The 27609-nt window shown below is 36.2% G+C and overlaps 2 protein-coding genes across 4 annotated transcripts; both read right to left on the reverse strand.

Annotated features, from left to right (window-relative positions):
- Positions 1-14733: 14733 nt before the first annotated feature.
- LOC134793973 (uncharacterized) lies at positions 14734-19565 on the reverse strand. Of its 2 annotated transcripts, XM_063765684.1 has the most exons (4): positions 17815-19561; positions 17384-17616; positions 16625-16691; positions 14734-15934 (listed from the first exon to the last, which is right to left on the reverse strand). In XM_063765684.1, exons 1-4 carry the CDS (start codon positions 18242-18244, stop codon positions 14802-14804), a joined length of 1863 nt encoding a protein of 620 aa, XP_063621754.1. In that variant the 5' UTR covers positions 18245-19561; the 3' UTR covers positions 14734-14801. The 2 variants fall into 2 exon arrangements, with proteins under 2 accessions (XP_063621754.1, XP_063621755.1); XM_063765685.1 differs by lacking the exon at positions 14734-15934 and having other exon boundaries at positions 16617-16691; positions 17815-19565.
- Positions 19566-19779: 214 nt separating this feature from the next.
- Positions 19780-27222, reverse strand: LOC134793974 (uncharacterized). Of its 2 annotated transcripts, none has more exons than XM_063765687.1 (6): positions 26695-27222; positions 26179-26262; positions 25191-25262; positions 24934-25083; positions 23810-23953; positions 19780-20333 (listed from the first exon to the last, which is right to left on the reverse strand). In XM_063765687.1, the coding sequence occupies exons 1-6, from the start codon at positions 26975-26977 to the stop codon at positions 19852-19854; spliced, it is 1215 nt and encodes a 404-aa protein (XP_063621757.1). In that variant the 5' UTR covers positions 26978-27222; the 3' UTR covers positions 19780-19851. The 2 variants fall into 2 exon arrangements, with proteins under 2 accessions (XP_063621757.1, XP_063621756.1); XM_063765686.1 differs by having other exon boundaries at positions 23810-23956.
- Positions 27223-27609: the final 387 nt, after the last annotated feature.

The following is a 27609-nucleotide window of genomic DNA, read 5'->3' on the forward strand; positions in this document are numbered from 1 at the left end:
GAAGGCGCCCGGCTTTGGAACGCGTACAACGCGCCACGTACGTCGGGCTACGGTCGACGCTTTGAGTATGAGGGCACCGAAGGCGCCCGGCTTTGGTAAGTGGTGTCACGTACGCGTGTGACCCTTTTAGTGTGGGGGCGCCTTTGGCGCCTGGCTTTGGACCAAGTACATATACTTGGACAAGTTGCAGGAAGCGCACATCTTTCTTAAGCTCTTAGCCGTAGGCCCTACGTGGAGCTCACCCTTCGGCTTTAAAAAAATGTCATCATCATAAATGTTAAAATTAAATCAAACCTCCTTCTTTCTTTCCCCTGCCCTTATCCCACGTTATGTGGGGTCGGCACAACATGTTTTTCTCTTCCATTCTCCTGTGTCTTTCGTCTCCTCAGCACTCACTCCTTTCTTTCTCATATCCTCTTTCACACAATCCATCTATCGTTTTTTGGGTCTACCATACGCTCTCCGTCCATCAACATTCATCCCTAACATTATTTTGCCTATATGGCATTCATCCCTCCTCATTACATGCCCATACCACGCTAACCTAGTACTCCTCATTTTCTCCGTTACTGGAGCTACTTTCAAACTTCCTCTTATATAGGTACTCATGAAATTTTGAAATTGAACAACATTTGAAAATTAAATCAAACCATACGGTTATAATGATACTTTCACGATTTGTTCTGCCAAAGTCGATGCAGAGTTAGCTTAGACGGACTCTGCATCGTATCGATTAATAAATAGAAGTTATATTTTAAACTTTTCGATTCCATAAGCGCAATTACGAACATGTTTTAAAAACTGTGAGTAGTATGTACCTAATATACATAATATAATTATATTTTTTTATGATCAGCTGTCAAACCCTTTCCTTTTATTTTAATAAGTACCTATCCCATTCAATAATAATATTTGGTTTTATGAGATTAGCTTCTCTTAACATATTTTGTCAATTCTTACTTTCTCAAAATGAAACTTAAACCCACATGTTGCATATATATTATCAATCGGCTTTCAAAGCCCTTCATTTTGATACCCTACTCAATAGGTTTGCACGATATTTTTTTCTAAAGGTTGCGTAATATGACGTATTAAGTCCGCCATATTGTTTTTATAATGACGTCACATAGCCTATGTTACCCGGGATGACGTAAGGATTCTAATGATGTATCATACGTCTAAATCGGTTAAGGCATTCAGAAGTTAAGGTGGAATAAAGAAACTCACATACATACAAACATGAACGCTGAAAACAATACACTCTTTTTGTTTGGGCAGTCGTGTAAAAAAGGAAGCTCCGTGGAAGTATGTGTGGGTAATCTATGTATAATAATAACTTTGGATATTTTTTGTGTGCATTACACGCTTCCAATACATTTTTCTAGGCATCATGACGAATGAGATATCACACGTATTTTTAGGAGTAGTATCTCTATTTTTCACTGTTTTCAAGATCTCGAACAGACTAAAAAGGTGAACAAAAAGTAAGCTACTCATTTATCATGATAATGTTATGTATAAATGTAAATATACCTTGACCGCCCAAAGCACCGGAGCCCATTTAGTTTTGCTTATCACGCTGTAATTATGCTCCATGATTACACCGGCGCGAGCTTGAGCAGCACTCGTATCTTGAGTTTAGCTGAAAAAGTATTAAGATTGTTTTCATCTATCCATTATCTATACCTACTAAATAAGTTTTTGGCAAAAATCTCTTTTTTGGTACAAGCTTTTATCGCTGACTGTACTTTTCTTACGACAGACAACTAATACTCATCGAGACAATTCTAAAAACCCCTAACACAGTTCCTACAGTTCCACAATTAGGTTACGTTGTTTCATCACAGAGTTCCTATGGCCACCTCCTGTCTCCATCATCAGATCAGCTCGATGGTACCATATATATTGCATTGTCATCCGATTTATACATGCATGCAAAATTTCAGCTCAATCGGAAACCGGGAAGTGGATCAAATTTAACTTGCAAGATTTTATTACACACAGACAGACAGACAGACAGACAGACAACGGTCAGGTGAAACTAAATAAAAGCTTGTAATAGTTATTCTGTGGTACAGTGTTGAGTAAGGTACGGCTAAACCGGAAATAACTGAATCGAATTTGATGAAATCTGCTCGTACTCTGAGGCTATGGCTGTGGATAATGTCTCTGCCCGCATAGAGCTGGGTGCGCCTCATGCTGCCCTCCAGTCGCTATTATGTGTTTGGGATGAGGTAGTCTGTCACTCATGAAACCATGACATTAAGTAAAATTTCTATGAGAATGAAATAGAAGGCAACTGCTAGAATACTCTCCTTCACATTCCATATTTTAATTGCTTAATTTTACAAAAAAAACATGTACCTTTACAAGCAATTAAACAAATTTTAGGTAAGTACGTATTATCATAGACAAATATAGTAAGACAAGAGTGCTCACTCCATACATCAGTTTTGGTACCAAAAATATTAGTATTTTCATAGTCGACATCTAGCATCGAGTAGCGGAATTATCAGTACTGCTACTTGACGATAGATGTAGCGGCGACCGTAAAGTCTAATGCTCAACAATTTTCAGCTAATATTATAAACTGATTAACCGGAACTCTATTTTCAACCCCTTCCGCTTCTAATATTAGTTGTAAATTGTTGTTCAATAAAAATTTCGTTGGTCGGCACTTGAGAGACATTTAGTATCGAGTAGCGGTACTGATAATTCCGCTACTCGATGCTAGATGCCGACTATGAAAATACTAATATTTTGGTACCGAAACTGATGTATGGAGTGACCACTCTTTGTCTTACTATATTTCTCTATGGTATTATTTAAGCAAAAACCTACCTGCGGAATCGCTTTCTGTTGGTGTACTGACACTCTGAAACTGCAGAAAGAAGGCGGCTTGAGGCATTTCAAAAACATCTGAAATTTTTTTATATAAATAACGTTAGAAAAAGAGAAACTGTGGCTATTAACAAAAAGACGGTGGTAGCCTGTTCGGTAAGGGAAATTATCGCTTACAAACAACAAATACAAACAAACAAACTTTCAACCCCTTTTTTCATCACCTTTAGGGGATGAATTTCCCAAAATGCCGAAATTAATTTTCTTGTATTTTAATAATATATCTTTTTACGAAGTTTGAAATTGCTAGCATAAAATAAAACTTGAACCCCATACAAACTTTCATCCCTTTTTAACCCCCTTAGGGGTTGAATTTCCAAAATCGCTTCTTATCTCTTGTACAGTTTATAAATCTAACCTGGTGTGCAAATTTCAAAAGTGGCTGTGACATACGGACGGACGGACGGACGGACGGACGGACGGACGGACGGACGGACAGACGGACAGACGGACAGACGGACAGACGGACAGACGGACAGACGGACAGACGGACAGACGGACAGACGGACAGACGGACAGACGGACAGACGGACAGACGGACAGACAGACAGGACGAACCTATAAGGGTTCCGTTTTTTGCCATTTGGATACGGAACCCTAAAAATATAATATAAAATATATAGATTACCCGTATTGGTTGGTAATGCAGCCTGCTGTGGTGCTTCATTAGAAACTTGTTGTAAGTTTGAGGTAGAGGCTTGTTCATTAATGTTTGGCTGAGTAGCAGCGAAATTTCCAAGTTGTCAACATGCCTTTGTTCTGTAAAAAGGTAGAGAGGTTGGCTGGTGCGTTAATGGACGGAATAGTTCATATGACAGAATTAGCTACGTTGACCTTATTTCTGTCAGCAGTACATTGCAAGTAATGGCTTCTTTTCTCTAAATATCCCTATAAAAATTATGCATACTATTAGTACTATGCCTTATGGGACGGTCGAAGAGATAGTTCAGATCCGGAAACCGCTATAGAAGACGGATAGGCCTGAGGCCGACAATCCCTTTTCACGCCGAGGTATGTATACTTAGTGCTTTTCTCAAACATGCAATGAAATAAATAAAATAAAAAATCCACGAAACCCAAGTTTTATTTATAGAAAAAACTAAAAGTAAACTACACCTAAAATATAACTAACACGTACCTATATCTTTATCACGGGTATGTTTTACACGAGTCGTGTATTTTTACTACCCGTATATTTTCATGTATCTTTGATTTGTTCGCCTTGTATCCGTCTGACTGTCGTTTTTGTCACATAAGTTTACATATAGCTAGTTTGTTAGTGCACGACACCTTGCACTTTGTGACTATGCGCTGAAACTTGGCACAGTTGATTCTTAGCTGGTCATGAGCAGATACAGACCGGGAGACCTCGAGAGCCACGTCTCATTTAGTGGGGGGGAGGGGGGAAGTTCGACGCCGCCGCGCTTCCGTTGGAGCAACATTTCTCTAAAACTGTACCTATTAGGGCATGTGATATATCATTTTCGGTTAAATTAAGGATGAGGAATTTTTTTTTGGAACCAAAACAATGCACTTTCTAACAAAAAAAAAGCATAAAGTAGAAAAGACTAAAAAACGTATTTTTGATTTTTTCATAATTACAACATTTTTTTTTAAGTGGAGCAGGAATCTGAAAACAAAAAATACAGTCGTAAAGCTACACTTATTACGTTTAAGAAAATATATAGTTTATTATACAAAACTCTTGATAAATGGGAGATAAAAAATAATATTAAGCGTGGGCCAGAGTGATCTCAATACATGTTCAGAAACGTTCAAAATGGATAAAATTTTGATCCTTTTTCTTAAGCTCAATTTTAATGTCGGCAATAAAAATCAACTTCACAATTTTTAAGATAATCTAATTTTATGTATCAGTATAATATGTATAATATGTTCTTATAATTAACTTAATTCAAATTGCATATTTTTAAATTAAAATATTCAATTAAATGTATAAATTCAATCATCATTCAAATCTCTATGTTTCAAATTTAACTATGGCAATTTTTTATTCAAAGCTTTGACAGTTATAGAGCTTTCAAAAACTTACTTTGTCATCTTGAATCCCAACGACAATCCACTTTGCCACTTTTTGTATTTCTCGTAATTTTGGAAGTAAACCAGCGTTAAACTACAGTCCACTTATTTTTTGACCACCTTAACAACACCTGAGACCAGCGAAGATTTTACATGGTCCTTACGAAGCCTCTGAATTACGTGAAGGCAAGATTGTGGCATCGAGTCGAGCTCCACCTATTCAACGGACCTTCTCCAGTGAAGCCGTGGGTCATCCAGGTTGGCGCAGGGCACATCCAGCTACGTGCAAGTCCAGAGCTGGTATTCATCGCGTCCCATCAGTCAGGACAAAGCAGCGACGGACACACGGAGCATCCCATTTCAGAGGGAATCCAGCCGTAACCAGGAGTCAGTTACGGGATCCAGCCCATCCAGCACCAACTAGACCAGTCCAGGAGCAAACACGGGGATCAGAATCAAGCAACATTCCGATTGATTGAGACAGCAGTTCTCTTTTAAGTCAAGAAGCAGTCAGCACAGAAGGAGGAAGCACGAAAAAGTGAGATTGTTCCAATTCCATTCCATTCACTTTTCCTTTGTTCTTTTGTAGCTGCACCACCCGTACTTTTCTTATCCATATTCACTACTTTTCCATTTAGTGCAGAAAGTACATTCATTGTTTTCATTGCCATCGAATTGATTCAGTAGAAGTAGATATTCAATAGTATTCATAATTGTAGGCAGATATAACCTCATAACACAGTTTATAGCAATACATAAGACTTAATTTCACAATTTCACTTCAAACTTGATACCTAACTGTACATTAATCAAAATAGTAATTAATTAAACATTTCACTAGCTTAATTTCAATTTAAAACAAAAATAACCGCACGTGAACACGTTAGTCAATCGATTTTTATAGCCAACTGCATTGTGCCGGGAGGAAGTAAACAAGGTAATTAAGTGATTACATAATTTTATTGCACCTCCGATCCATATTGCATTAAAATTAAACGCCTGGCAATTTCGCAGAGCAAATTTTGTTTAAATTCATATTATTGCTATTTTATTTGAGTAGGGTTGTTACTTTATACCTTTATTCACAATGTCTACGGAACAGGATTTAAAGAAACTCAATTACAAGCGTGGGGCTATCAAAGGCAAACTTACTACATTTCAAAAGTTCGTTTCGAATCTAGCAGCCGAACCGCAATTAAGTGATTTGCAGCTTGCCGAGTTACAATTAAGATTCGACAATACAGTGCCTATATACGATGAATTCGATGCATTACAGACGGATATCGAGATGTTGTCTGCGTCTACAAGCGAAGGGGATATCGGAGAGGAGTGGTCTCTCTTCGAAGATACCTACTTCGCGAGCATGTCGTCTGCGCAAGTGCTGATCCAAAAACATTCGCGGCGTAGTTCTGTCGTCAATGAGTCGGAGGTAAGCGCTGCTAATACCGTTGTCAAGGCGCACAATTCAGATTCAATCAATTTACCAAAAATAAGTTCACACGAAATACCGTCAGATTCAAAATATTCCAAGATTGACTTCCCGAGTTCGTGGGAGTCTGATGCAATTCATTCAGAACGAAACGTTTGTGAAGAGCAGTCTTTAAAGACTCATTCTGGTGATCAATTCAAAGTATTCATTCAGCTGAAGGAGTCGCCTGCAGTCCCGGGGCACTCATGTCAGCATGCTTCAGCCACGTCTCTTTCAGTGGAGCGTCGCTCAGAAGCCGAACAAAAAGGCTATATTACATACAAAGAGCGCGAGCGTTCTGATAATTTATTACTGATGCGTAGGGCTCATGGAGACTCTTTTTCTACACGTTCTCCTCCATTTCACAGTGATAGCGAACTCATTTGTGTGGGGGGAAGACTGAGCAACTCCAGCTACGACCTCAGACATCCAGTGTTGCTCAGTTCAACATTCAGGTTTCATCACGGCACATTCAAAAAATGTACTGATTCACAATATCCATTTCTTGAGGCTGGTGGCGATTTTGCTGGTCCAGTCTTGATATTCAACCAAACAGGTAACCTTTGTACATGTGTGTGCCTTGCAAAGGGAGCAGTGCCCCTCGAACTATATCCAGATTCGAATAGACACGCGTTCGGTGCAGCCTTCATTGCGCGCCAGGGTAAAAAGCAGACAATATTATCTAATAATGCATCGACGTCATCGGAGGTAACCGAAGGCATCCAGTCTTCTTTCACACCGGTTTCACAGCGCATAACATACGAAGGGATGTCTGCACTACTGATTCAAATTAGGGCAATTTATATCTCAAGGCCGCTGATTTCAATGTCAGACGACACAAATAACTTCAGTCCCTTAATTCCTTCCCACTTCCTTATAGGGCGATCCACAAATTTCATGCCACACCCACAGACTACTGCCTCCAGGACTTCGTCAATTCAACGTTCGTGGCACTCATCAACAGGAGAACTCCAGGAAGGCGTTCTGATTGGCGTGAAGGACAAAACTGCCTCCTCTTCTCTTCTGGCAACTCGGTCGAGTCGTCCGAAGCATTCGTGGCAGCGACGGCGTCGCAAGCGGAACAAGAATATACAGACAAAGAGAAGGGCCATCCGACGAGCCTACAACAAACATCTGCTCTCTCCCTGTCGACAAATAATTGAAGATCCAGACTTCAAGGCCGGGAGCATGTTCAGAAACGTTCAAAATGGATAAAATTTTGATCCTTTTTCTTAAGCTCAATTTTAATGTCGGCAATAAAAATCAACTTCACAATTTTTAAGATAATCTAATTTTATGTATCAGTATAATATGTATAATATGTTCTTATAATTAACTTAATTCAAATTGCATATTTTTAAATTAAAATATTCAATTAAATGTATAAATTCAATCATCATTCAAATCTCTATGTTTCAAATTTAACTATGGCAATTTTTTATTCAAAGCTTTGACAGTTATAGAGCTTTCAAAAACTTACTTTGTCATCTTGAATCCCAACGACAATCCACTTTGCCACTTTTTGTATTTCTCGTAATTTTGGAAGTAAACCAGCGTTAAACTACAGTCCACTTATTTTTTGACCACCTTAACAACACCTGAGACCAGCGAAGATTTTACAATACAAAATATTATGAATGTGGGAAAGTTACTTAAGTATAATTTGTTCTACAATCGTTTATTTTTTAGTTTTTTGTAAATAACTCGTAAACGGTAGCCCACAGCAAAAAAATATCTTTTACGTAAATAATCTGTTTCAGATTTCTTATAAAATAAGAGCTCCTTTTTTTCGCTAAGGTCAATATTAAAAAAAATATTGAAGGGAGAAAATAAATACTAAGGTCCTCTTTTTTAGTCATTCGTAAATAACTCGTAAAGGATGTCCAATAGCAAAAAATATTTTAACACAAGAATAATTAGAATAAAATTTTCTACAAAAAAGTTTATTCAAACTTTTTCGCTAGGATCAATATTTAAAAAGGGGACCTTAGAATTTATTTTCTCTCTTTAATATCGTTTTTAATATTGATCCTAGCGAAAAAGTTCGAATGACCTTTTTTGTAGGAAATTTTATGTAAATTATTCATGTACTAAAAATTTTTTTGCTATTGGCCTTCGTTTACGAGTTATTTACGAATGACTAAAAAAGGGGACCTAAGTATTTATTTTCTCCCTTCAATATTTTTTTTAATATTGATGGTACCGAAAAACAGTAGTACTTATTTTATAAGAAATCTGAAACAGATTATTTACGTAAAAGATATTTTTTTGCTGTGGGCTACCGTTTACGAGTTATTTACGAAAAACAAGAAAAATAAACGATTGTAGAACAAATTATAAGTAACTTTCCCACATTCATAATATTTTGTATTGAGATCACTCTGACCCACGCTTAATATTATTTTTTATCTCCCATTTATCAACAGTTTTGTATATTAAACTATATATTTTCTTAAACGTAATAAGTGTAGCTTTACGACTGTATATTTTGTTTTCAGATTCCTGCTACACTTTAAAAAAAAATTGGTAATTATGAAAAAATCAAAAATACGTTTTTTAGTCTTTTCTACTTTATGCTTTTTTTTGTTAGAAAGTGAATTGTTTTTGTTCCAAAACTAGATTCCTCATCCTTAATTTATCCGAAAATGATATATTACATTCCCTAATAGGTATAGTTTTAGAAAAATGTTGCTCCAAGTGAAGCGCGGCAGCGTCGAACTTTCCCCCTCCCCCCTCACTAAATGAGAGATGGCTCTCGACGGCTCCCGGTCTGTATCTGCTCAAGACCAGCTAAGAATCAACTGTGCCAAGTTTCAGCGCATAGTCTCAAAGTGGAAGGTCCCCATACAACGGTGTGCAGTAACAAAGCAGCTAATAGTCTTTCATGTTCATATCATGTTTCACATACATAGTTGCTTTATGCATGGAGTAAATAAGTATAATTTCCAGTGTTGACGATTTTGTAGTTACTTTCATTTCTTTAAAATATGCCACAAAACTTTCTAAGAAACTGTAAGCCACTTTCCTTAGTTTCTCAAATAATAAAATTGCCATAAGCAACCATATACATACTTCGTCTTTGACTTGGCGGCAGAGCTAGGTAGCAAGTTATTTAAAATCAATTCTGCTTACGCTCCCAATTCCAACTCCTACGATTACAATTAATATTAATTTCATTATTTCGTCGGAAATCATATTAAAGTAAAAAAATCAACAACGCACCATAAATCCAATAAAACAGAAATACAGAATGAATGAAAACTTTCCAACTTTGCCTCCATAACAATAAAAAAAAAATAACTACGCGTGTTTGAGTAGACCTTCTTACCGCTAACGTTTAGATGAAATATTTTATATGTTTTTATTTGTGTAGTTAAATTTATAATTTAAAATTATAGAATTTGGTTAATAATGTATTATTTATTATGTTCATGTTGATTTTACACAAATAAAACTGCAAATTATAGCAAACATTGTTTTTTTTTTATAGGCGTAGTGGCAGAGTGTCACTGTGTCATTACGAACCATAAAGTGGTAACAGACTATCGCACCACACCAAGGTCATTGTGCGACGCACCGATAAGTAAGAGCGAGAAAGAGATATCGCTTTCTGTGTGTTACGGCCAATAAAGCAAATACTGCCTCTAGTTTTTTTTTTATGGATGAATGCCACGATGCTGAGCGGCTACCGCGAAAACCGAAATTGTCAAATTGCGGGGAACTTTCTCTTTTACTCCAATGAAGGCGTAATTAGAGTGACAGAGAAAAATCTCCGCAATTTGCGAACTTCAATTTTTGCGGTTATCCTGTATGACAAATATTTGTGAAATGGAAATTAAAAAAAGCGGCCAAGTGCGAGTAGGACTCGCCCATGAAGGGTTCCGTAACAGCAAGTAACATAATAAAATTGTGGTTTACAATTTATCACGTAGTAATAAAAAACTACTTACTAGATCTCGTTCAAACCACATACATTTTACCACTTTGGAAGTGTCTCTCGCGCTAACTATTTAGTTTAGAACAAAATTATATCAGAAACCTCAATATCATTTTTGAAGACCTATCCATAGATACCCCACACGTATGGGTTTGATGAGAAAACAATTTTTGAGTTTCAGTTCTAAGTATGGGGAACCCCCAAAACTTAAATAATAATAATAATTATTGTTTTTTTTTCTATTTGTGTGTGAAAATCTTAATGCAGTTCACAGAATACATCTACTTACCAAGTTTCAACAGTATAGTTCTTATAGTTTCGGAAAAAAGTGACTGTGACATACGGACGGACAGACAGACAGACAGACATGACGAATCCATAACGGTTCCGTTTTTTGCCATTTGGCTACGGAACCCTAAAAAGAGGACTTTGCCGGCCTTAGCCTAGCTGCACCTGAAGGCCTACCGCGAACCACGTTCGATGAGTTGCCTCTCTGTCGCATTTGTGAATTCGTACGTAAGTGTGACAGGGAGGCAACACCTCAAACGTGGTTCGCGGTAGGCCTCCTGAAACGTTATACTTCGCAGCCTCGCTTAGGGAACATAACATCAATATTTCATTGCATGTTTGAGAAAAGAACTATTACGTGTGTACAAGGTATTTTTTGGCAATTTTCTTAAATAACTTCTATTATAAAATAAATACATTTAATATATGTACTTAAAATGCGCTCTTTCATTGGGTGTATATAAATATAGTTTGAAAAACTTTATTTTTTAACTTTCTCATTTACCGCCCAAAAGTGGCCCCCCAATGCCCCCATGTTTAAAATTCATTTCTTTACGTTACACGTCCGTCCGTCTTTGGGTCACTAATTTACATATGTGTACCAAATTTCAACTTAATTGGTCCAGTAGTTTCCGAGAAAATAGTCTGTGACAGACGGACAGACAGACAGACGCACGAGTGATCCTATAAGTGTTTCGTTTTTTCCTTTTGAGGTACGGAACCCTAAAAACATCGTTATAAAGAGTTAGACTGGTTTTTCCTACATACGTATAACTAATTCTGAAAGATAATCTTATAGATTCATACCAGGTAAATGTAGTGAAGTGAGTGATGCATTCTTGAAATGTTTATCACAAATGATCCTCTTCTTATGGTACTCATAATCCGAAGACTATTCCAACTTGCCACCAACAAGTGTGACCCAAGATTTGAATTCTTCTGGATACTTGTCAGGATTTGGAAAGCGATGGGTTATTGTTCCTGAAAAAATAAATTCACTCTCCTTGTATTATGTTTGCCTGATACATGTAAGATAATGTTAAAATAAGTAGGTATGACACATATTTTTATACCATGTCTGGAGTATCTAGATATGGGATTTTAAACTATACATATGCATAGATATGAGAAGATTCTTATAGTTTATTTTATAGTTAATTAATAATATTTAAATGATAAGTTTTAAGATGTATTCTAATAAGTAATTGTTCATTTTTATTTGTATTAGGTATAGGTTAGATTCAGTAATTGCTATGCCCTTGTAGGGCTCATGTTTGAAACAACTCATTTGTTATTTAATACCTATATGTACAACATGAATGCAAATAAAGAACTTGAACTTGTATGTATTAGGTACCATAATTCGTGAAAATGAACTTACCAGTGTTTTTACAGCAGCACATAGTCTAAGCATTGTAGCAGATTTATCGATAGTGGCCTGCCTTATCAAAAGTTACTAGTACTTAGGTACCTACCACAAAATAAATTTACTGTAAAATAGCGTCCATATCGCACAAAATAACACAGCACACAGCGAATGCTCAACGACGAGGCGGACCAACACAGAGGTACAACTCAACGCACTTTCGAGGTTTTCATAACAGGGCATGTGTTTTAATTCGGGCTATAATCTAATTTCTTTCAGAACCGTAATGAAGGAAATGGCTGAACCATCACTAAAATATTTCAAATTTACCCTCTTCCAGTGACAGCAAAAAAATTGCATGTCTTGGCGGATATGCAAGTGTTGCCAGCATAAAAAAACAGCATAATTAAATCAATTTATAACAAAATTCTTATTTTTTTTCAAAATTTATAGAAAATTATAATAATTACAAATATGAATTCGTACTTATTTTAATTTAAATATTAATGCCACTAAAATTATATACATTTTATAGTGACATCTGGTGAAGTAGTTTGTGTAATCGGAAGTCAGCTAATTTTGTCAGAAGCAAGATATAGAAGTCGCCTGCATCTTTACTGACGTTAACTACATTTGAAGTGTCCCCCCCCTGGTTATAGCTATAAAATGCATTTAATCCTTTGTACGCTTTACTAACGCGAACGCGAGCTAATGTACCTAAACAAACCTTACTTAAAATTGTGAAGGTTACTTTGAGAGCTTAAGCCATAACATAACACTCATGTGGGCACGCCTGGTTATGACGCTTTTTGGTGCTCTTGGCGTTCAAATGGTTAATATAGAAATGCCACAGAACCTTATCAATTATATTTGTAAAGGTGCAGGCTCATTCTGCTTATATTCATGTTTAGCTATCATCAAGTGACCTTAATTGTAGTCATTAATTTCTATATATGCAGTAAGAGTAATTTACCTTATCTGGTGCCTACTAGTAGGCATAAGCTTGATTGGTTCTGAACGCTAAAGTGGTTTAATTTATGTAAACCATTCATAGCATTGCTTAATTCTGAATATTCAGTTTCCTCTTTCCAGTGTGTAATTTATTAAGAATAAGGTACTTAATTCGAAACCTTAGCTCATCGCATGTGTTTTTAACCAAAGCGCAAATTTGTGTGTTAGTGATCATACATTATTTGCAATAACTGTGCGGACCATGGGGTCCCCGACCTTTTGCCGGCCACCCGTGGGCCCAAAGCCAACAGCGCAGAGGCCCTTTAAGAGAGACCCATTTCATCCAATGCTAGAGTCAACACTTTGTCGAATCTATTTGATATTTATAAGTATACATAATGAACTAAGGATAATTGTAACTTTTTGATATCAAATATACGCCGAATTGTCAATTATTTTATATTTTGAAATACATATAATATTACTGGATTTGGATCAGTGTGCTTTTGAATACTATATCTCTGGCCTACTATATAAGCTAGTCTATTAGCATCCCGCCTCCTGGAAGGCAGTCTACAGACTTTTTAGATATATATTCACAGTGGGGCTAAGTGTGTGGACCTAGTTTTCCGACACTTGACTGCATGAGATTATAGTGAACATTTTTTCAGGTCTCGGGCAAGAAGGGTACCTAGATAGGTTGAGGTCCTTAACTTGTGGATTTGGTAAGAGCAAGACACAGGCGGGGTGTAAATTAATTAATCCACCATGTTTCAAGAGATTCATGTGCATTGATGCCTTCAGGTTACGCTGTACAGACAGACTAACACTTTGGCAGAGTTTTGCCAACATATAATAAATGACTGCATTTGTTTGGGTGTACATGTTCAACACCAAAGACATATTTATATATTTCAATCTATTTTTGAAAGTTTGGCGTTTCAAAATAGCTTCGCCTTTTCGCAAGGCGTGCTCCTGTTTCTCTATTTTATTGTGCAAGCGAACAGTATCACAATGCTATAATTTTGTATAAATTGAGAACTAGAGGGTCATGCCCTAGGCGTGACCGCCCAGAAGTTGTGCTAGAACCTTTCGTACAAGCCATTCAGTCACTGTTTTTAAAAACCTTTTGTAGTGGGTACATTCCACGTTCTTAAATTTGTTAAACGTGTAGTATCAAACTATGACAAGTCATGATAAGTGAATTAAGTGGTAACAGTATCTGGTCCGTGCATAGAAGCACTTGCCCTTGAGGTTAGGGCATGGGTAGTTTATAATAAACTTAATCCGTGCATGGGAGCACTTACGATACAGGTGGTTTAAAACTTCCAGGGTCACAATACAGACATAAGGGTGTAAAATACATAATTCATAAACGCCCGTTAGGCCAGTTTTGTATATTTTATTTCAAACATGCTTGTGCAGCACCGCCAGCACATAATAATTTCCCATACCATGGCAGTCAGGGATATAATAATTAAATAGGTAGGTAACCTTGGTCATATCGTGTACATAGGTAGGTACCACAGACTACAAAGAGATCAGACCGCCAACTCGGGAACAAAGACTATGTACGTTAGACAAGTATATTTTATCTGTACTCCTAGTCATGTATGACGTTTCTTTTTTTTAAATTTTGAATTGATGCGTAGCAAAGGACGTAACGTATACAGCCAACCTTGCGTGACCAGCCCCCCCCCCCGCCCCTCCTCCTTAGGAAATTAATACTTATAATTGATATAGTTCCCGGCATTTAAATTGAACACCGACTTATACAGTAAAATTGAGTCAGTGTTCAATTTAAATGCCGGGAACTACACTTGTCGCAATAATTTAAATAAAACACAATTTTATTTATTAAACGATTTATTCCTCAGTCTTTTCTTATATTTTAAAAAAGCTTTCTGCTGCATCGCAGGCAAAGTGCGGTTTTTTATCCGCACAATATCCGTTCCTTTTAATATTTTATTAATGTTATTGCACCAATTTGTAATCGAGAACTTTACTGTCACGGAAATAAAATATGACAAAATTTCACGGTGTGTGGTACATTTAAAGAAACTAAATGGATTGTTGAACAAAATTTTTTCCATAATTTTGGCCGTCAGATTTAATTCATGGGCTCGGTGTTCCAAGAATCCGTTTGTTTCTTTAATAATTGTACCGAAACACCGAACAGCACCTCTGGATGGGTAAGTAAGGCGTTTCGTGGCGGCATCATACTCTCTTTGATGAATCCATTTGTGGATTGCGCCTTCTTTAGTAGTAAGGCTTTTTCTGCAACTGTCACATTGATTATTATATTTCTGCATTGTTTTTGTTACCACCCATCCAGCAGTGTACGCTCGCGAATGGAGAACATTTAGTTGCTCCCGTTGGGCCTCTTCTACAGTATCTTCTACATCTCCTACTTTGGGATGACCCGGCTCGACCCTAGCAGTTTCACTATCTTCAAATAATGATTTTAAATTAATTATTTGGTCTGCCGAGTCATCCTCACAATTATAAGCGTCACCATGAAACTTTATCATTCTAGTAATCAATAATGATTTAAAGGTGTTCTTGAAACTGTGGCAGTTGGGGTCGTTGTTCCTATAATTATAGGCCCTGACTTGGCCAAAGAAGTTTTCAATTGGATCTGAATTGAAGAACCTTGGGCGCATTATTGTCATATTTTTGCTCTTAAAAAACTGCCACAGCTTCATGAATGTTTTTACCGTGGCAATAAAGTTTTTTAAGGAAGGCACGGATTTCGGATTTCCCTTGGAATCTACATATTTAATTTTTTCCAGTTTCTCGATGCTCTCCGGCCAAAATTCATGGTGCTTAGATTTTTCTGTCACTGCACAGCGTAGCTCTTTTCCTTTCTTTTGTGAATAGGTTGCTGATCCGTTGATGCTATCAAACAATTTATCAAAGAACAAAACTGTTTCAGCAGTGTTTCTTAATGTTTCACTCACAGGTCTGCCGTCCGCATAGTGAGCTAAAAACAAGAAAATGACCATATTTGTTTATTTTATGCATAATAGATTTGTGAAGTTCAAGTAGGTACTTTATCATCAATAGTATTCACTATCTATACCTATTGTTCTATCTTCATAAATTTCATTTCATTCCCTGCAGCACTTTATAGCAACAGACAGACAAATATTTTCGCATATAATATAAGTAGGGATTCGTGTTCTGAGTCTTCTCGGTCTACCGGATATTAATCTAGATATGTACCTATATACCGGGTGTGGCCTGTAATATGAGCAAAAAATTAAACTGTAGGCTGTACTCCTCATACTGACCAACATTTGTTCAGCGACTTTAAAAAATAACTTGTGGTTTGATTTCTAATACACTTTAAAGTTTATTCTAAGACGCAATGTATTGCGAATTTTGTTATGTTTAAGGCGTGACAAGCAACGTCTATCACAATGATATGGCGCGGCGATGGCGTCCATTGAAGATAATATTTATTTTGTATGAAAAATAGGGAGTCAAAATACTTCATAATTTTTAAAAGTTGTTGAACAAAAGTGTCACCGTTTAAGGAGTAGAGTCTATGTTTTAATTATTTGCTCATGTTACAGGCCACACCCAGTATAACTATATTTTTACTCTTGCATTCTACAAATGGGTACCTAACTATTTATGTTAGTGAAAAGGAGAAAAATTAATTACTTACAGAAGTTGGCTGTGTAAGATAGAGCCGAAGACAGTGTGTAACTAAATACTTTTACACAGTTCTTGACCTGAAAAGAAATATATATTTCAGTACTCAATATGTAATATATCGTTAATATATTAAAATACCAATAACCAAACTATATTTTAGCGGATAAAATGCAGCAATGTGAATGTAGTATAAATTACTTGAGTATTAGGATATAAAATCATTAAAATATTCCAACTGGTCATAACATTCTCAATGCATCTATAGGCTGATTATAAGGACGGAACCATTTACTACAGTACATAGGTAAAGCATATGCTAGTTGATTGTATAAGAAAATCTTTAGTTATACTAGATTTCACACATTGAGAGGGTATCGACTGTCAAGTGAGTCAGTGACGCCCTCATTATTGTGTTTTCTAATAAACCAATCCATTTGTCTATAATCCAGTAAGTGTAAGTATATATATTAAAATTGTAGCCCTATTGATTTCACCAACTTTTGTTCATTATAATCATTATTGTCTCATAGCTTTATTTTGCTACATCATCTAAATGGCAAATGGTGGCCACTTTTTTCCGTTCAAGTGATGAAGTCAAAAGTAAGTAACATATAAAACTATATCACAGATTAATTATTGTGGGATAAGTAGGACAACACTAATATATACTTATTTATACAGAAATTAATTGGTTTATTAGAAAACACAAACCCCCTAATGAGGGCGTCACTTGACGCTCTGCGCAGTCTTAGTAAAAATCGGCACCAACCTTCATCTTTTTAATTTTTTCAGGTATCACATGCTGGTCATTTAACTTATGCAGCATTCTTGTTTCCATATTATTGCAGTCCGTTTCGTATACATCCACGATGTCTCTCCATGTGGATAATTTTCCTTCAAAGGAAATGTCTTTATTCAAAAAATTATTTCTCAATCCTTTAATAAGATGAGGAGGGTCGAATATAACCATCAGTTTGACTTCGTTTATTGTTACTGTGCCATCTAAAAAAAACACAGAAAATTAAAAAAACACTTCAAATATCACACCTTTGAAATATCTTATTCTATTTTCGAGTTACAACTGTTTTACGATGGCTTTGCAATGATCTGCCCCGCGCTATGGTAAAAAAAATTAAGCCTTGAAGAATTATTTAACATACATCAATTCAAAGTGTTATTAAACCTATAAGTACTACTAACCTGGTTCCTGATTTGTCAGTAATTGGTCACGCGCTGTGTCAGCCTTCAGGCAATTTAGAGCCGCTTGGAAAGCTGACCCTTGGTCGCAAATAAGGGATATCGGCTTTAACCCGCATCCTACAACCGCTGTGATAATATCCACGAGTATACTTTTTAATTCTGTGCCTTTAGTAGCGCCTTGGCAAAAATAAAAGGCTATTGGCTGCTGCCACTTGTGGACAGCTCCTCTCAACATAAACACGAGGGCATGATCAGCGAAATCATTTTTTCTCTCGCCAAGCTCTACTAACCCATTAATTTTATCTTTGTTTTTGTCATAAGACAAGCCAGCCTCTAAAGACATTTCGTCAAATATGACTGAACACAGTTTTTTTTTGTAGCTCCATTTTTCGGTCTGAAATTTAAATACATAGATAAGCGTTAAAAACATTTAACTAAATGTATATATATAAATAAAACTAAATTATATCTAAGATCCCTTAATAAATCTAAAATTCAACACAATATGAAACTACTAAATAAACCGCCAGTGAAAAGGTACCTATCACACTTGCTGCGTTCAATTTCGATGGACAGCCAAGAATGACTCACAGCGCGGGTCAAGGTCCCTTTTAAATTACAATTATTACTAGTGGCTCTGTGAGCTGTAGACCTCGCGAGCAGAGCTTGAAATAACATGGTGCTAAGAGCTTTAAATACACCGTGTTTTTTTTTATTTCCGTTAATTTCAAGGGTGCATTCCTGAGCTTAAATCAAGTAACTTTCTCAAAGACACCGATGTTCTAATTAAGTCCATTTCGGAGATAATCCATAATTTATTTTTTTACTATAAGGCCTCTACAAGCGTGTACACTTGCCTTAGGGCCGGCTTACATATTGATTAGTGTTTAGAATGAGTTCATACATTTGCTACTAAACTTAAGTACAATCTCGGTCGATTGAGGTACGAAATGACATTGATATGTCACAGATTTCAATTGTTTGGTTGAGTTAAATGTAATGCCCGTGTTACAACAACGCTATATGCTACATTTAATTACTTTTTAAACAAAAAAAAAAACAAAAAAGAAAACAAAAAAAAAATTTTTTTTTTGAAAATTAACTATGCCATTTAGTTCTTATAAACGTACTTAACTATACCCCGAAGTTAACGGAATTCAATAAAAACACGGTGTATAGTAAATTAAAGAAAAACAATACGAAATTTATGTGTAAAAAAATACAAAAAGTTATAATATCCCAGCATACAATTACTGGGGATCGAACCCAGACCCTCTGTACAAACAGAAAAAGCGAACGTTTACAAACTGAGCCAAATAGTTCTTAGATGGGTTGACGAAATTTAGCTACTCCTTCTCAAATTAAAATTAGTTAAAATTAAATATCTAAATACCGACTAAACCAGCGATAATTTTTTTCTGCATTTTTTGCTATTAACTCTGTAAACATGTTTCAAAAAGAAAAAAGTCTTATGATATCGATACGACTATTTGTTTAGGCGCCAGGTATCACGACTCCGCCATTTTTAAAAATTTCTAAAAACCGGATTGACAAAAAAAATGTATTTAGTCATAAAATTCGGTCACAAAATTTCACGAGAATCGGTTAAGAATTGCGACCTGTAGAGGAGAACATCCGGACATACGAAAGCAAAATGCCCGAGTCAAAACGTAGACCTTCGCTTCGCTTCGGTCAACAATGAAACTCTATAATTTTCAACAAAATGAAAACAATATTCCTTTTATTAAAATATATTTAAAACCGGGTCCAACGCGATTTTTTTTTACTAGGACATCAGTTAGCTGCGACCACGACCACTGAAACCTGTGTCGAAACGTCGGAAATTAAGGTTACACAATAAATTCGCGTAAGACCAGGTCTTAACTGTTTTAATATGTGATCAAAATACGAAAGTTCAAATTTAATATGCCTTTTTTGCTTTAGTTTTTTTTTTACAATCTTCGCAATGTATTTTTTATTAAAAATTATGATTTCATGATATTGTTTAACTCAGTTATCAATTACTTAATGTAGATCCTAAGATTTTATGACGTAGATACATACCTCTCTTCTTATTACTTCAAATACTTGAGGACAAATCCCAGACTCGATCTTAAGTCCTGCAACCATTTTATTTAGAGTCGATCGCGACGGCAGGATAAAAATTTTGTGCAGGAACCTATAGCACTTAGGGCTTTGTTTCATTATCGACAGTGCTATTAGTTTTTCTTCCAATGAAAATCGACGCCCTTTCTTATTTTTATTGCAAAGGTTGATTTGCATTTTCAAAATAGTTTTCGCATACGGATTCATGTCTTTTGTCAATTCTTGAAAGGATTTCTCTTTGTTGAATTTCAAGGCCCTCTTAGCCCTGTGGTAAAAATCTGCCTGACGTTTAGATTTTTTATATTCGTCGTATATCATTCGGCCCGTTGGTGTCAGGTTCATTAATTTCCCAATCAATCGTTTCCTCTGCTTCTGTGGCCTTTTCGCACTTTGAACTTTAACTTCAACAACACCTGAAAAATATAAGCATTTAATTTAATTTAGGAAATTTTTATGTGGACACTTACTAGTGTCCGACCGAAGGTTCGGTTTCGGTTTCGGTTTCGGCCAGTTTCGGCCAAAAAATCATGTTTCGGCTGTAGTTTCGGTTTCGGCCAAAAAACGGCCGAACCTTTCGGCCGGGCCGAAACTTACGAAATGGTACTTCGTACTATGAAACTAAACTATGTGACAAAGACCAAAAGTTGGGGAATAAGTAGGACAACAATATTAATATGTACCTACATAATATACTGATTCATGTATAGGTACAGTAATTAATTGGTTTATTATCAAAACAATTCTACTAATGAGGGCGCCACTAGACGCAGTCTTAAGAGGCTGTTAATACCTATAGCACGCACACTGTCTAATTGTATCGGAGTAAATGAAATAGCACTGTCGCATGTTACTGGGCCTGGGCAAAGGAATAATAAGAAAACTCATCATCTTCCTCGCGTAATCCCGGAATTTTTGCCACGGCTCATGGGAGCCTGGGGTCCAATTGACAACTAATCCCAAGAATTGGCGTAGGCACTAGTTTTTACGAAAGCGACTGCCATCAGACTGACCTTCGAACCCAGAGAGTAAACTAGGCCTTATCGGGACTAGTAGTAGTACGTAAGAGTTTACTACTACTACTAGTACTACTACTACTACTAGTCCGGCTTCCTCACGATGTTTTTCCTTCACCGAAAAGCAAATAGTAAATATCAAATGATATTTCGTATACCTATAAGTTCCGAAAAACTCATTGGTACGAGCCGGGGTTTATACCTGCGACCTTCGGATTGAAAGTCGCACGCTCTTACCGCTAGGCCACCAGCGCTCAAGGAAATATCTCGCTTTTTAATACAATGGACGTTGGTTGGAGTTTGTGCTCAACTACTTATCCTGAACCCTGAAGCACGGCTTTGACTTCGCATGAAAGTTCGCCTCACTGGGGTACTTCGGACTTTTAGGCCCAGGTGAAGATCGGTACCCGGCCTTGCGATATTTTAACAAAAAATTTCGCGCTCGCTGCGCTCGCGTTTTTGTTTTGGTTGACCCTGTATCTACATGTTTACTTGACTGGTGAATGAATAGAGTTAGACTAAGAAAATTCTGCAATTATTTTGATAGCATACGCAGTGCAACTAGTGCAAATGTTATTTATACGTAATAATTTCATAGAAGTTTTGACGTTTATAATAACACTTGCACTGCGTGTGTTGTCAAAATCGTTGCAGAATCATCTTGGTCTAACTCTAGTAATTTTCTTAAAAAACTGCTAAAGTAACGTCAATTTCAAGGACATTGGGTGTTGACAGCTCCATAATATGTGTGTAAAAGCGGTTTTATGACATTTTTTTAACGATTTTAACAAGTCTACAAAAGGTTCGGTTTCGGTTTCGGTTTCGGTTTCGGCCGAAACTAGAGCCAAAGCCGAACATTCGGTTTCGGTTTCGGTTTCGGCAAAAAAACATGTTTCGGTCGGACACTAACACTTACTTAATCCAAAATCCTTCCTAAATCGTAAAGAACCGTATTCCGGATAGTATGGGTTCTGGGCCATGTCGCGTCCCGAAGTAACTTATATATCATTAGATATAGTGCATAGCCTATATCGAAATGCTAGGAACACAATTTTTGGCTCCGTAACTTTGTTTAGACTAGTTGGGAGGTGAACATATCAAAAGTCCCCGGCTGTAGCCCCGGTGCTGGGGGGTAGAGGGGGGTAAGCAGGTCTAATTTTTCGGTTTTTCACTGATATCTTGGAAACTTTGCGTCTTAGCGACATCCCCCCCCAAACAAATGATACCAAACACGGCCTATCAGCTTCACTAATGTAGATATCAAGATAAAATTGAAAGCCCTAAAATAAACTTTCAAGAGCGGATATCTCAAAAACTATTTAAGATATCGAAAAACTTGACTTAATAAAACTTGTAAAAAGAATTATCAGCTTTTAGTTTGTCTTAGTAGTCATGTCGCTAAGACGCAAAGTTTCCAAGATATAAGTGAAAAACCGAAAAATGAGACCTTCTTTTCCCCCTCTACCCCCAGCACCGGGGCTACGGCCGGGGACTTTTGATATGTTCACCTCCTAACTAGTCCAAACAAAGTTACGGAGTCAAAAATTGTGTTCCTAGCATTTCCCTCTATACCTTCTTATTGCTTGGCCTATGTAATTTATCTGTAAAATATTGAAACATTGTATTCATACTTTTCAAATGACAGATTCAGTTTTTTTTTAACATTTTAAAATGTTTGACTTTGGCCATAATTCAATTTAAATGGAAATCGTTACCGCCGCGCGCTACAAATTATTATTCACAAAAAATATATGAGTGCCTATTATAAAGTGATACTTTTTAGAATGAGGAATAAATGAGCTAAATTGTCCAATATTTTATTTAGTATAAATCACTACACTGTGATTGTAAAGGCCAAAATTGTCCTAAAAATACATATAATATTCATTTTTTGTGCAAAATTCAGTTTATTTGTATGAAAAGGTATAACGATTATTTCAAAAATGAATTCCTCGTCTCTAAATTATACAAAAATGATATATAACTTGCCCTTATTGCTAATAAAATGAAGAAATATAGCATAGATTAGACCTGGGGAGCCGACTATTTCCCCTCTCCCCTTCTTTTGGGTATACGGTATGATTTCGTTGCTACCGGGCCAAATTAGCGCATTCTCCTTCTTCCTCGCGTTATCCCGGCATTTTGCCACGGCTCATGGGAGCCTGGGGTCCGCTTGACAACTAATCCCATGATTTGACGTAGGCACTAGTTTTTACGAAAGCGACTGCCATCTGACCTTCCAACCCAGAGGGGAAACTAGGCCTTATTGGGATTAGTCCGGTTTCCTCACGATGTTTTTCCTTCACCGAAAAGCGACTGGCAAATATCAAATGATATTTCGTACATAAGTTCCGAAATACTCATTAAAAAAAATTAACCAAATTAGCCCATTATTTGGTAATAAGAGTATGCAAGGCATCTAACACAATAATAAAACGTCTATGAACAGAAATGGGAGACATATTTTATAAGATTTGACAATATCCTTGAAGAATCTTCAGACATAAACGGCAATTAAGCCACCAGTGTTGGGTTGCCTATAATCATATGCCCACTTTGATTAACAATGAAACTATATTTCCGTGAATGTACTCGTAAACCCCTATCCGTTAGTATGCGATTCATTAATGGACGCACCATGGCCCAAATCGGGACACGGTTCTTTGTAACTGCGTTTAGTAAGACTCTGACTGCACTAACTAGAACCATTTGTTTAGTTAGGATGCCAGTTAGGACGATTGAATTAGTGTGTAAAGCGTTTTTATATGTTTTCCGAGCAAAACTCAATCTCCCAGGTACTTTATACTTAATTGTACTACAATGTACAAATTGCGGCTAAAATATCAAATATAAATATTGTCAAGGTAAATACTAACTTTGAACTTGAGACTGTTCCCTTGGTGAATTGGTAGAGGTAACCTCCTCAACCGCAACACATTCTGGAATATTTGCTTCTGGCAAAATCTGCTGCTCTTCAGCATTTGATTGTTTGATTGCAGCTTCAGCAGTTGTTACAAAGACTGCTGAAACAGAAATAACAATTATGAAACAATCAGTCTCACACATATGGATCATGCCTCAGTTCTAGCAGGCTCGCACGGGGCATACTCTAGTTAGACTTACACATGATGATCGTTATTCAAGAATTTCGAGACCTGAACAGGTAAAACTTAGTTTCATTAAAATTACTAGTTACACAAATTGACTTCTGAAATTATTAAATTTCCATTCACTTAGTATGGAAAATGGTAACGAAATAGGAATATAAACCTTGGGGCTTTTTTTCTCCTATTAGAACAGAGAGACTTCGTGATTCTGAGCACTTAAAATAGAATGACACATTTATTTGATTTGATTTTTCATTACTCAGTGACTATCATCATATTCATAACGCGAAAGACAGAGTGAGATAACCCTATAATGGGCATAAGAGTGTTAGAAATTGTGTAAAATTGAACTCTATCACATTGTAATAAAGTTTCAAATGATAGTGGGGAATAGGTATATTGCCTTTGCTTTAAAAATGATTAAGTTTAAGTACTATTTTATGTAAACACTGTCATTGCCATACAATAACATAAAATATTGCCATTGCTTTAAAAATGATTAAGTACTATTATATGTACTGTCACTGCCATACAATAACACAAAATAAGTTTTTGGCCAAAATTTCATTTTTGGTACAAGCTTTTATCGCCGACTGTACTTTTTTTTCCACAAGCAACGAATACTCATCGAGACAATTCTAAGAACCCCAAACACAATTAGGTTTCGTTGTTTTATCACGGAGTTCCTATGGCCACCTCCGGTCTCCATCATCAGATCACCTCGATGACACCATAATATTGCATTGTCACCCGACTTACATATGTATGTAAAATTTCAGCTCAATCGGAAACCGGTAAGTGGATCAAATTTAACTTGCAAGATTTGATTACACACAGACAACGGTCAGGTGAAAGTAAATAAAAGCTTGTAAAAATGATAAGAATTCACTAACCTTCATTGTGTGACTGTACACTAGGTGAAATACAAGCTGTAACCTTCTCAGCTACAACAAGTTCTGTAATAAAGCTGCTGCATAGTTCGGGCATGGTCTCCTTTTCAATGTCTGAAGTTGTCGGGACAGGTTCTGTGGCTATAGAAACGGCTGTAACATAAAATAGCACTTTAATTTTTTTTTATAAGATTTACTAATAACTTGTGATAATATTAAAATACATAGGAAATAGTGTCATATTCATTTATTTAGCTTACCCATAGTCTGTTTTGGTGTATGGCCCACTGCGGTTGATTTAACCCCCGATGTGGATGGAATGGCAGGAGACGCTAAAACAGAAATACATAATAAACACATTAAAACCGTTGAAAATTATTGTTAATAAGGGCTTATAATTATTATAAAATATCTTCCAAAGGACCTACACAGTGCACATTGCTACAAATTTGTTATGGGTAGTTACGGAAATACTTCTATGGGATAACTTTGGCTTTTCTTATATACATGCGTAATTAAAATGTACGTATATTGGTAAGGCATGTAGGTCCTTCCTCTGACAGTTTTGTTTCCTTATTGGAAATATTACTGTGGTAGGGTAGAGTGGTAAAATAAATTCATTGCCTTCCAAAACGGAGTTATTTAGAAAAAGTATATTTGAAATGGCGCCAAATTTTTTAATAAAATTCCTATTGAACTAAGAAATACAGATGACATGATTAGTTTCAAAAGTAAGTTATTTAAATTTTTAGATAACAAAGCATATTATGTATAAATAGATTTTAATTAACTTTTAAATGATAATTTTGGATGATAAATATTTAATAACATATAATTATAGTGTATGTGAATTTTTGTTAGATGATTTTGATAATTAATGGTAACTGCGCACAGCATGCAGTCACAGTCCATAAATGAAAAATTGTATGCCTTACGGCACAACATAGTGATACAGTGATGTATATGGGACCTGTACTTATGTTTGACAAATAAATACTTTTGACTTTTTTTTACTTTTGTGGTGATATTTTATAAAAAAAAATATTGCCCATGGAAACACTAGCCATGCCTGACCTTAATACAAGAAATTGATTCTTTACATTGCTTGCAGATCTAAGTACCATTAATGAAATATATATGTGCATAATAATATTAATAATGTCTTTGATAAGAAGGCATTAATTTGCACCTAAAATGTAATTGAGTATCTATCATGGCTATCATGCATTTCAGAAAAATTAAACAAACCTTTTTGAGGCACTTGTTGACAGTATGTGTGGTCGTCATGTGATTTACGAACATATGCATGTTCTTTCAGCGGATCCATGTTTTCTAAAATTGATAACAAAATATTATTTTTAAATAACTAAAGTGAAATGTGGTATTATTTATCTACAAATTCTGCATGGTGTTTTTTTAGGATTGGGAAATTTCTATATAAATAAAATAATTAATAAAAGACTGCAACACTTGCCAATGATATCTTTACCCAAAGAAGTACAAAAATGCTAAGCTAAAATTAACACACAAGTGTTAAGATATTAATATCGATCGCATGAAATAATTATCTTACTAGAAACATATGCTCTTATTACAGGAATAAACAAACACTTTGTATTACCTACACATAATAAAATCACCATGCCGTGATTCATGAGTCATCAATTGCATAGAAGTTTATGACATTATCTTTTATGGTCGTAAATGATACGAATTAGATTAGACTGATTTATTATATCACTTCTTATCATTTTCTACACTTACCGGCATTTTCATGAGATGGGATCCCACTGTTAATCTCATCTTGACTGAATAACGAAGGATAAGCCTTCGCGTTGAGACGCCGTGTCGATGCCGAAACAAACCGCTGTTCGAAGTGTTTCTCACAAATAAAAGCTTTTCGAACTTGCTCCGGCGACATATTTCCAAAACCATTTGTTTCCAAACACTTCAACCACATAATGAGTCTTTTCTCAGTACTAGGAAAACGGTACAAAGTAAAAGCGTCCTTTCGCAGAGTTTTACACACACAGCACTGATAATACATTTTGCACAATGCATAAATGCTTGCAGAACTGGGTGATGGATGAATCACAAATAAAGCGGAGAGGATAAGTACAAGAACTTCACTCGATCAACACTTTATTGCAATTGAAAATAATTTAAACTGTTCAAAGTTTTCAACAAACATGGGCGACAACCACTGACAACTGACGTTTAGGCGACGATCGGCCAATCAGAGCGCGGCAAGTTGTCAGTATCATCTAAAAGCAACATGGCGCTATCGTACACATTCCGTTGTACGTAGATTAACAGCCGTGTGGCCTACTCGCTCGCTTGTGTTATAACCATATCATTTATATTTCTGTGAATATGTGTGACATGCCTTGCGCAGGCTTACATAGGTTATAATATCATCATCAATAACTTGACGTCAGTTTGTGAACGAATCAAAGATTCTTTGGCACACCTTACGCAGGTGGAAACATGGCAGCCTTGCGCAGGCTTAGATAGGTACATAATATATTGGTTTTATCACAAATAACATGACGTTAGTTTGTGAACGAATAAAAGATTCTCTTAGGCACACTTCACGCAGGTGGAACCATAACAGACGTAGGTTTAAGAATATCATTCAAATCAAATACCCTGTGGGTAATATTCCCTTAGTTGCGGGTT

The sequence above is a fragment of the Cydia splendana genome, chromosome 9, assembly GCF_910591565.1.
Source record: "Cydia splendana chromosome 9, ilCydSple1.2, whole genome shotgun sequence".
NCBI classification, from domain to species: domain Eukaryota; kingdom Metazoa; phylum Arthropoda; class Insecta; order Lepidoptera; family Tortricidae; genus Cydia; species Cydia splendana.

Coding starts and splice junctions, on each gene's coding strand:
- LOC134793974 (XM_063765686.1), bottom strand. CDS start 26,977: ATGTATTATCAGTGCTGTGTGTGTAAAACTCTGCGAAAGGACGCTTTT. Junction 23,957..24,933: donor TGTACAGTCACACAATGAAG/GTTAGTGAATTC, acceptor TTTCTGTTTCAG/CAGTCTTTGTAACAACTGCT. Junction 20,334..23,809: donor GGAACAGTCTCAAGTTCAAA/GTTAGTATTTAC, acceptor TATATTTTTCAG/GTGTTGTTGAAGTTAAAGTT.
- LOC134793973 (XM_063765684.1), bottom strand. CDS start 18,244: ATGTTTTTAACGCTTATCTATGTATTTAAATTTCAGACCGAAAAATGG. Junction 17,617..17,814: donor ACTGACAAATCAGGAACCAG/GTTAGTAGTACT, acceptor TGTTTTTTTTAG/ATGGCACAGTAACAATAAAC. Junction 15,935..16,624: donor ATCTTACACAGCCAACTTCT/GTAAGTAATTAA, acceptor TCTTGTTTTTAG/CTCACTATGCGGACGGCAGA.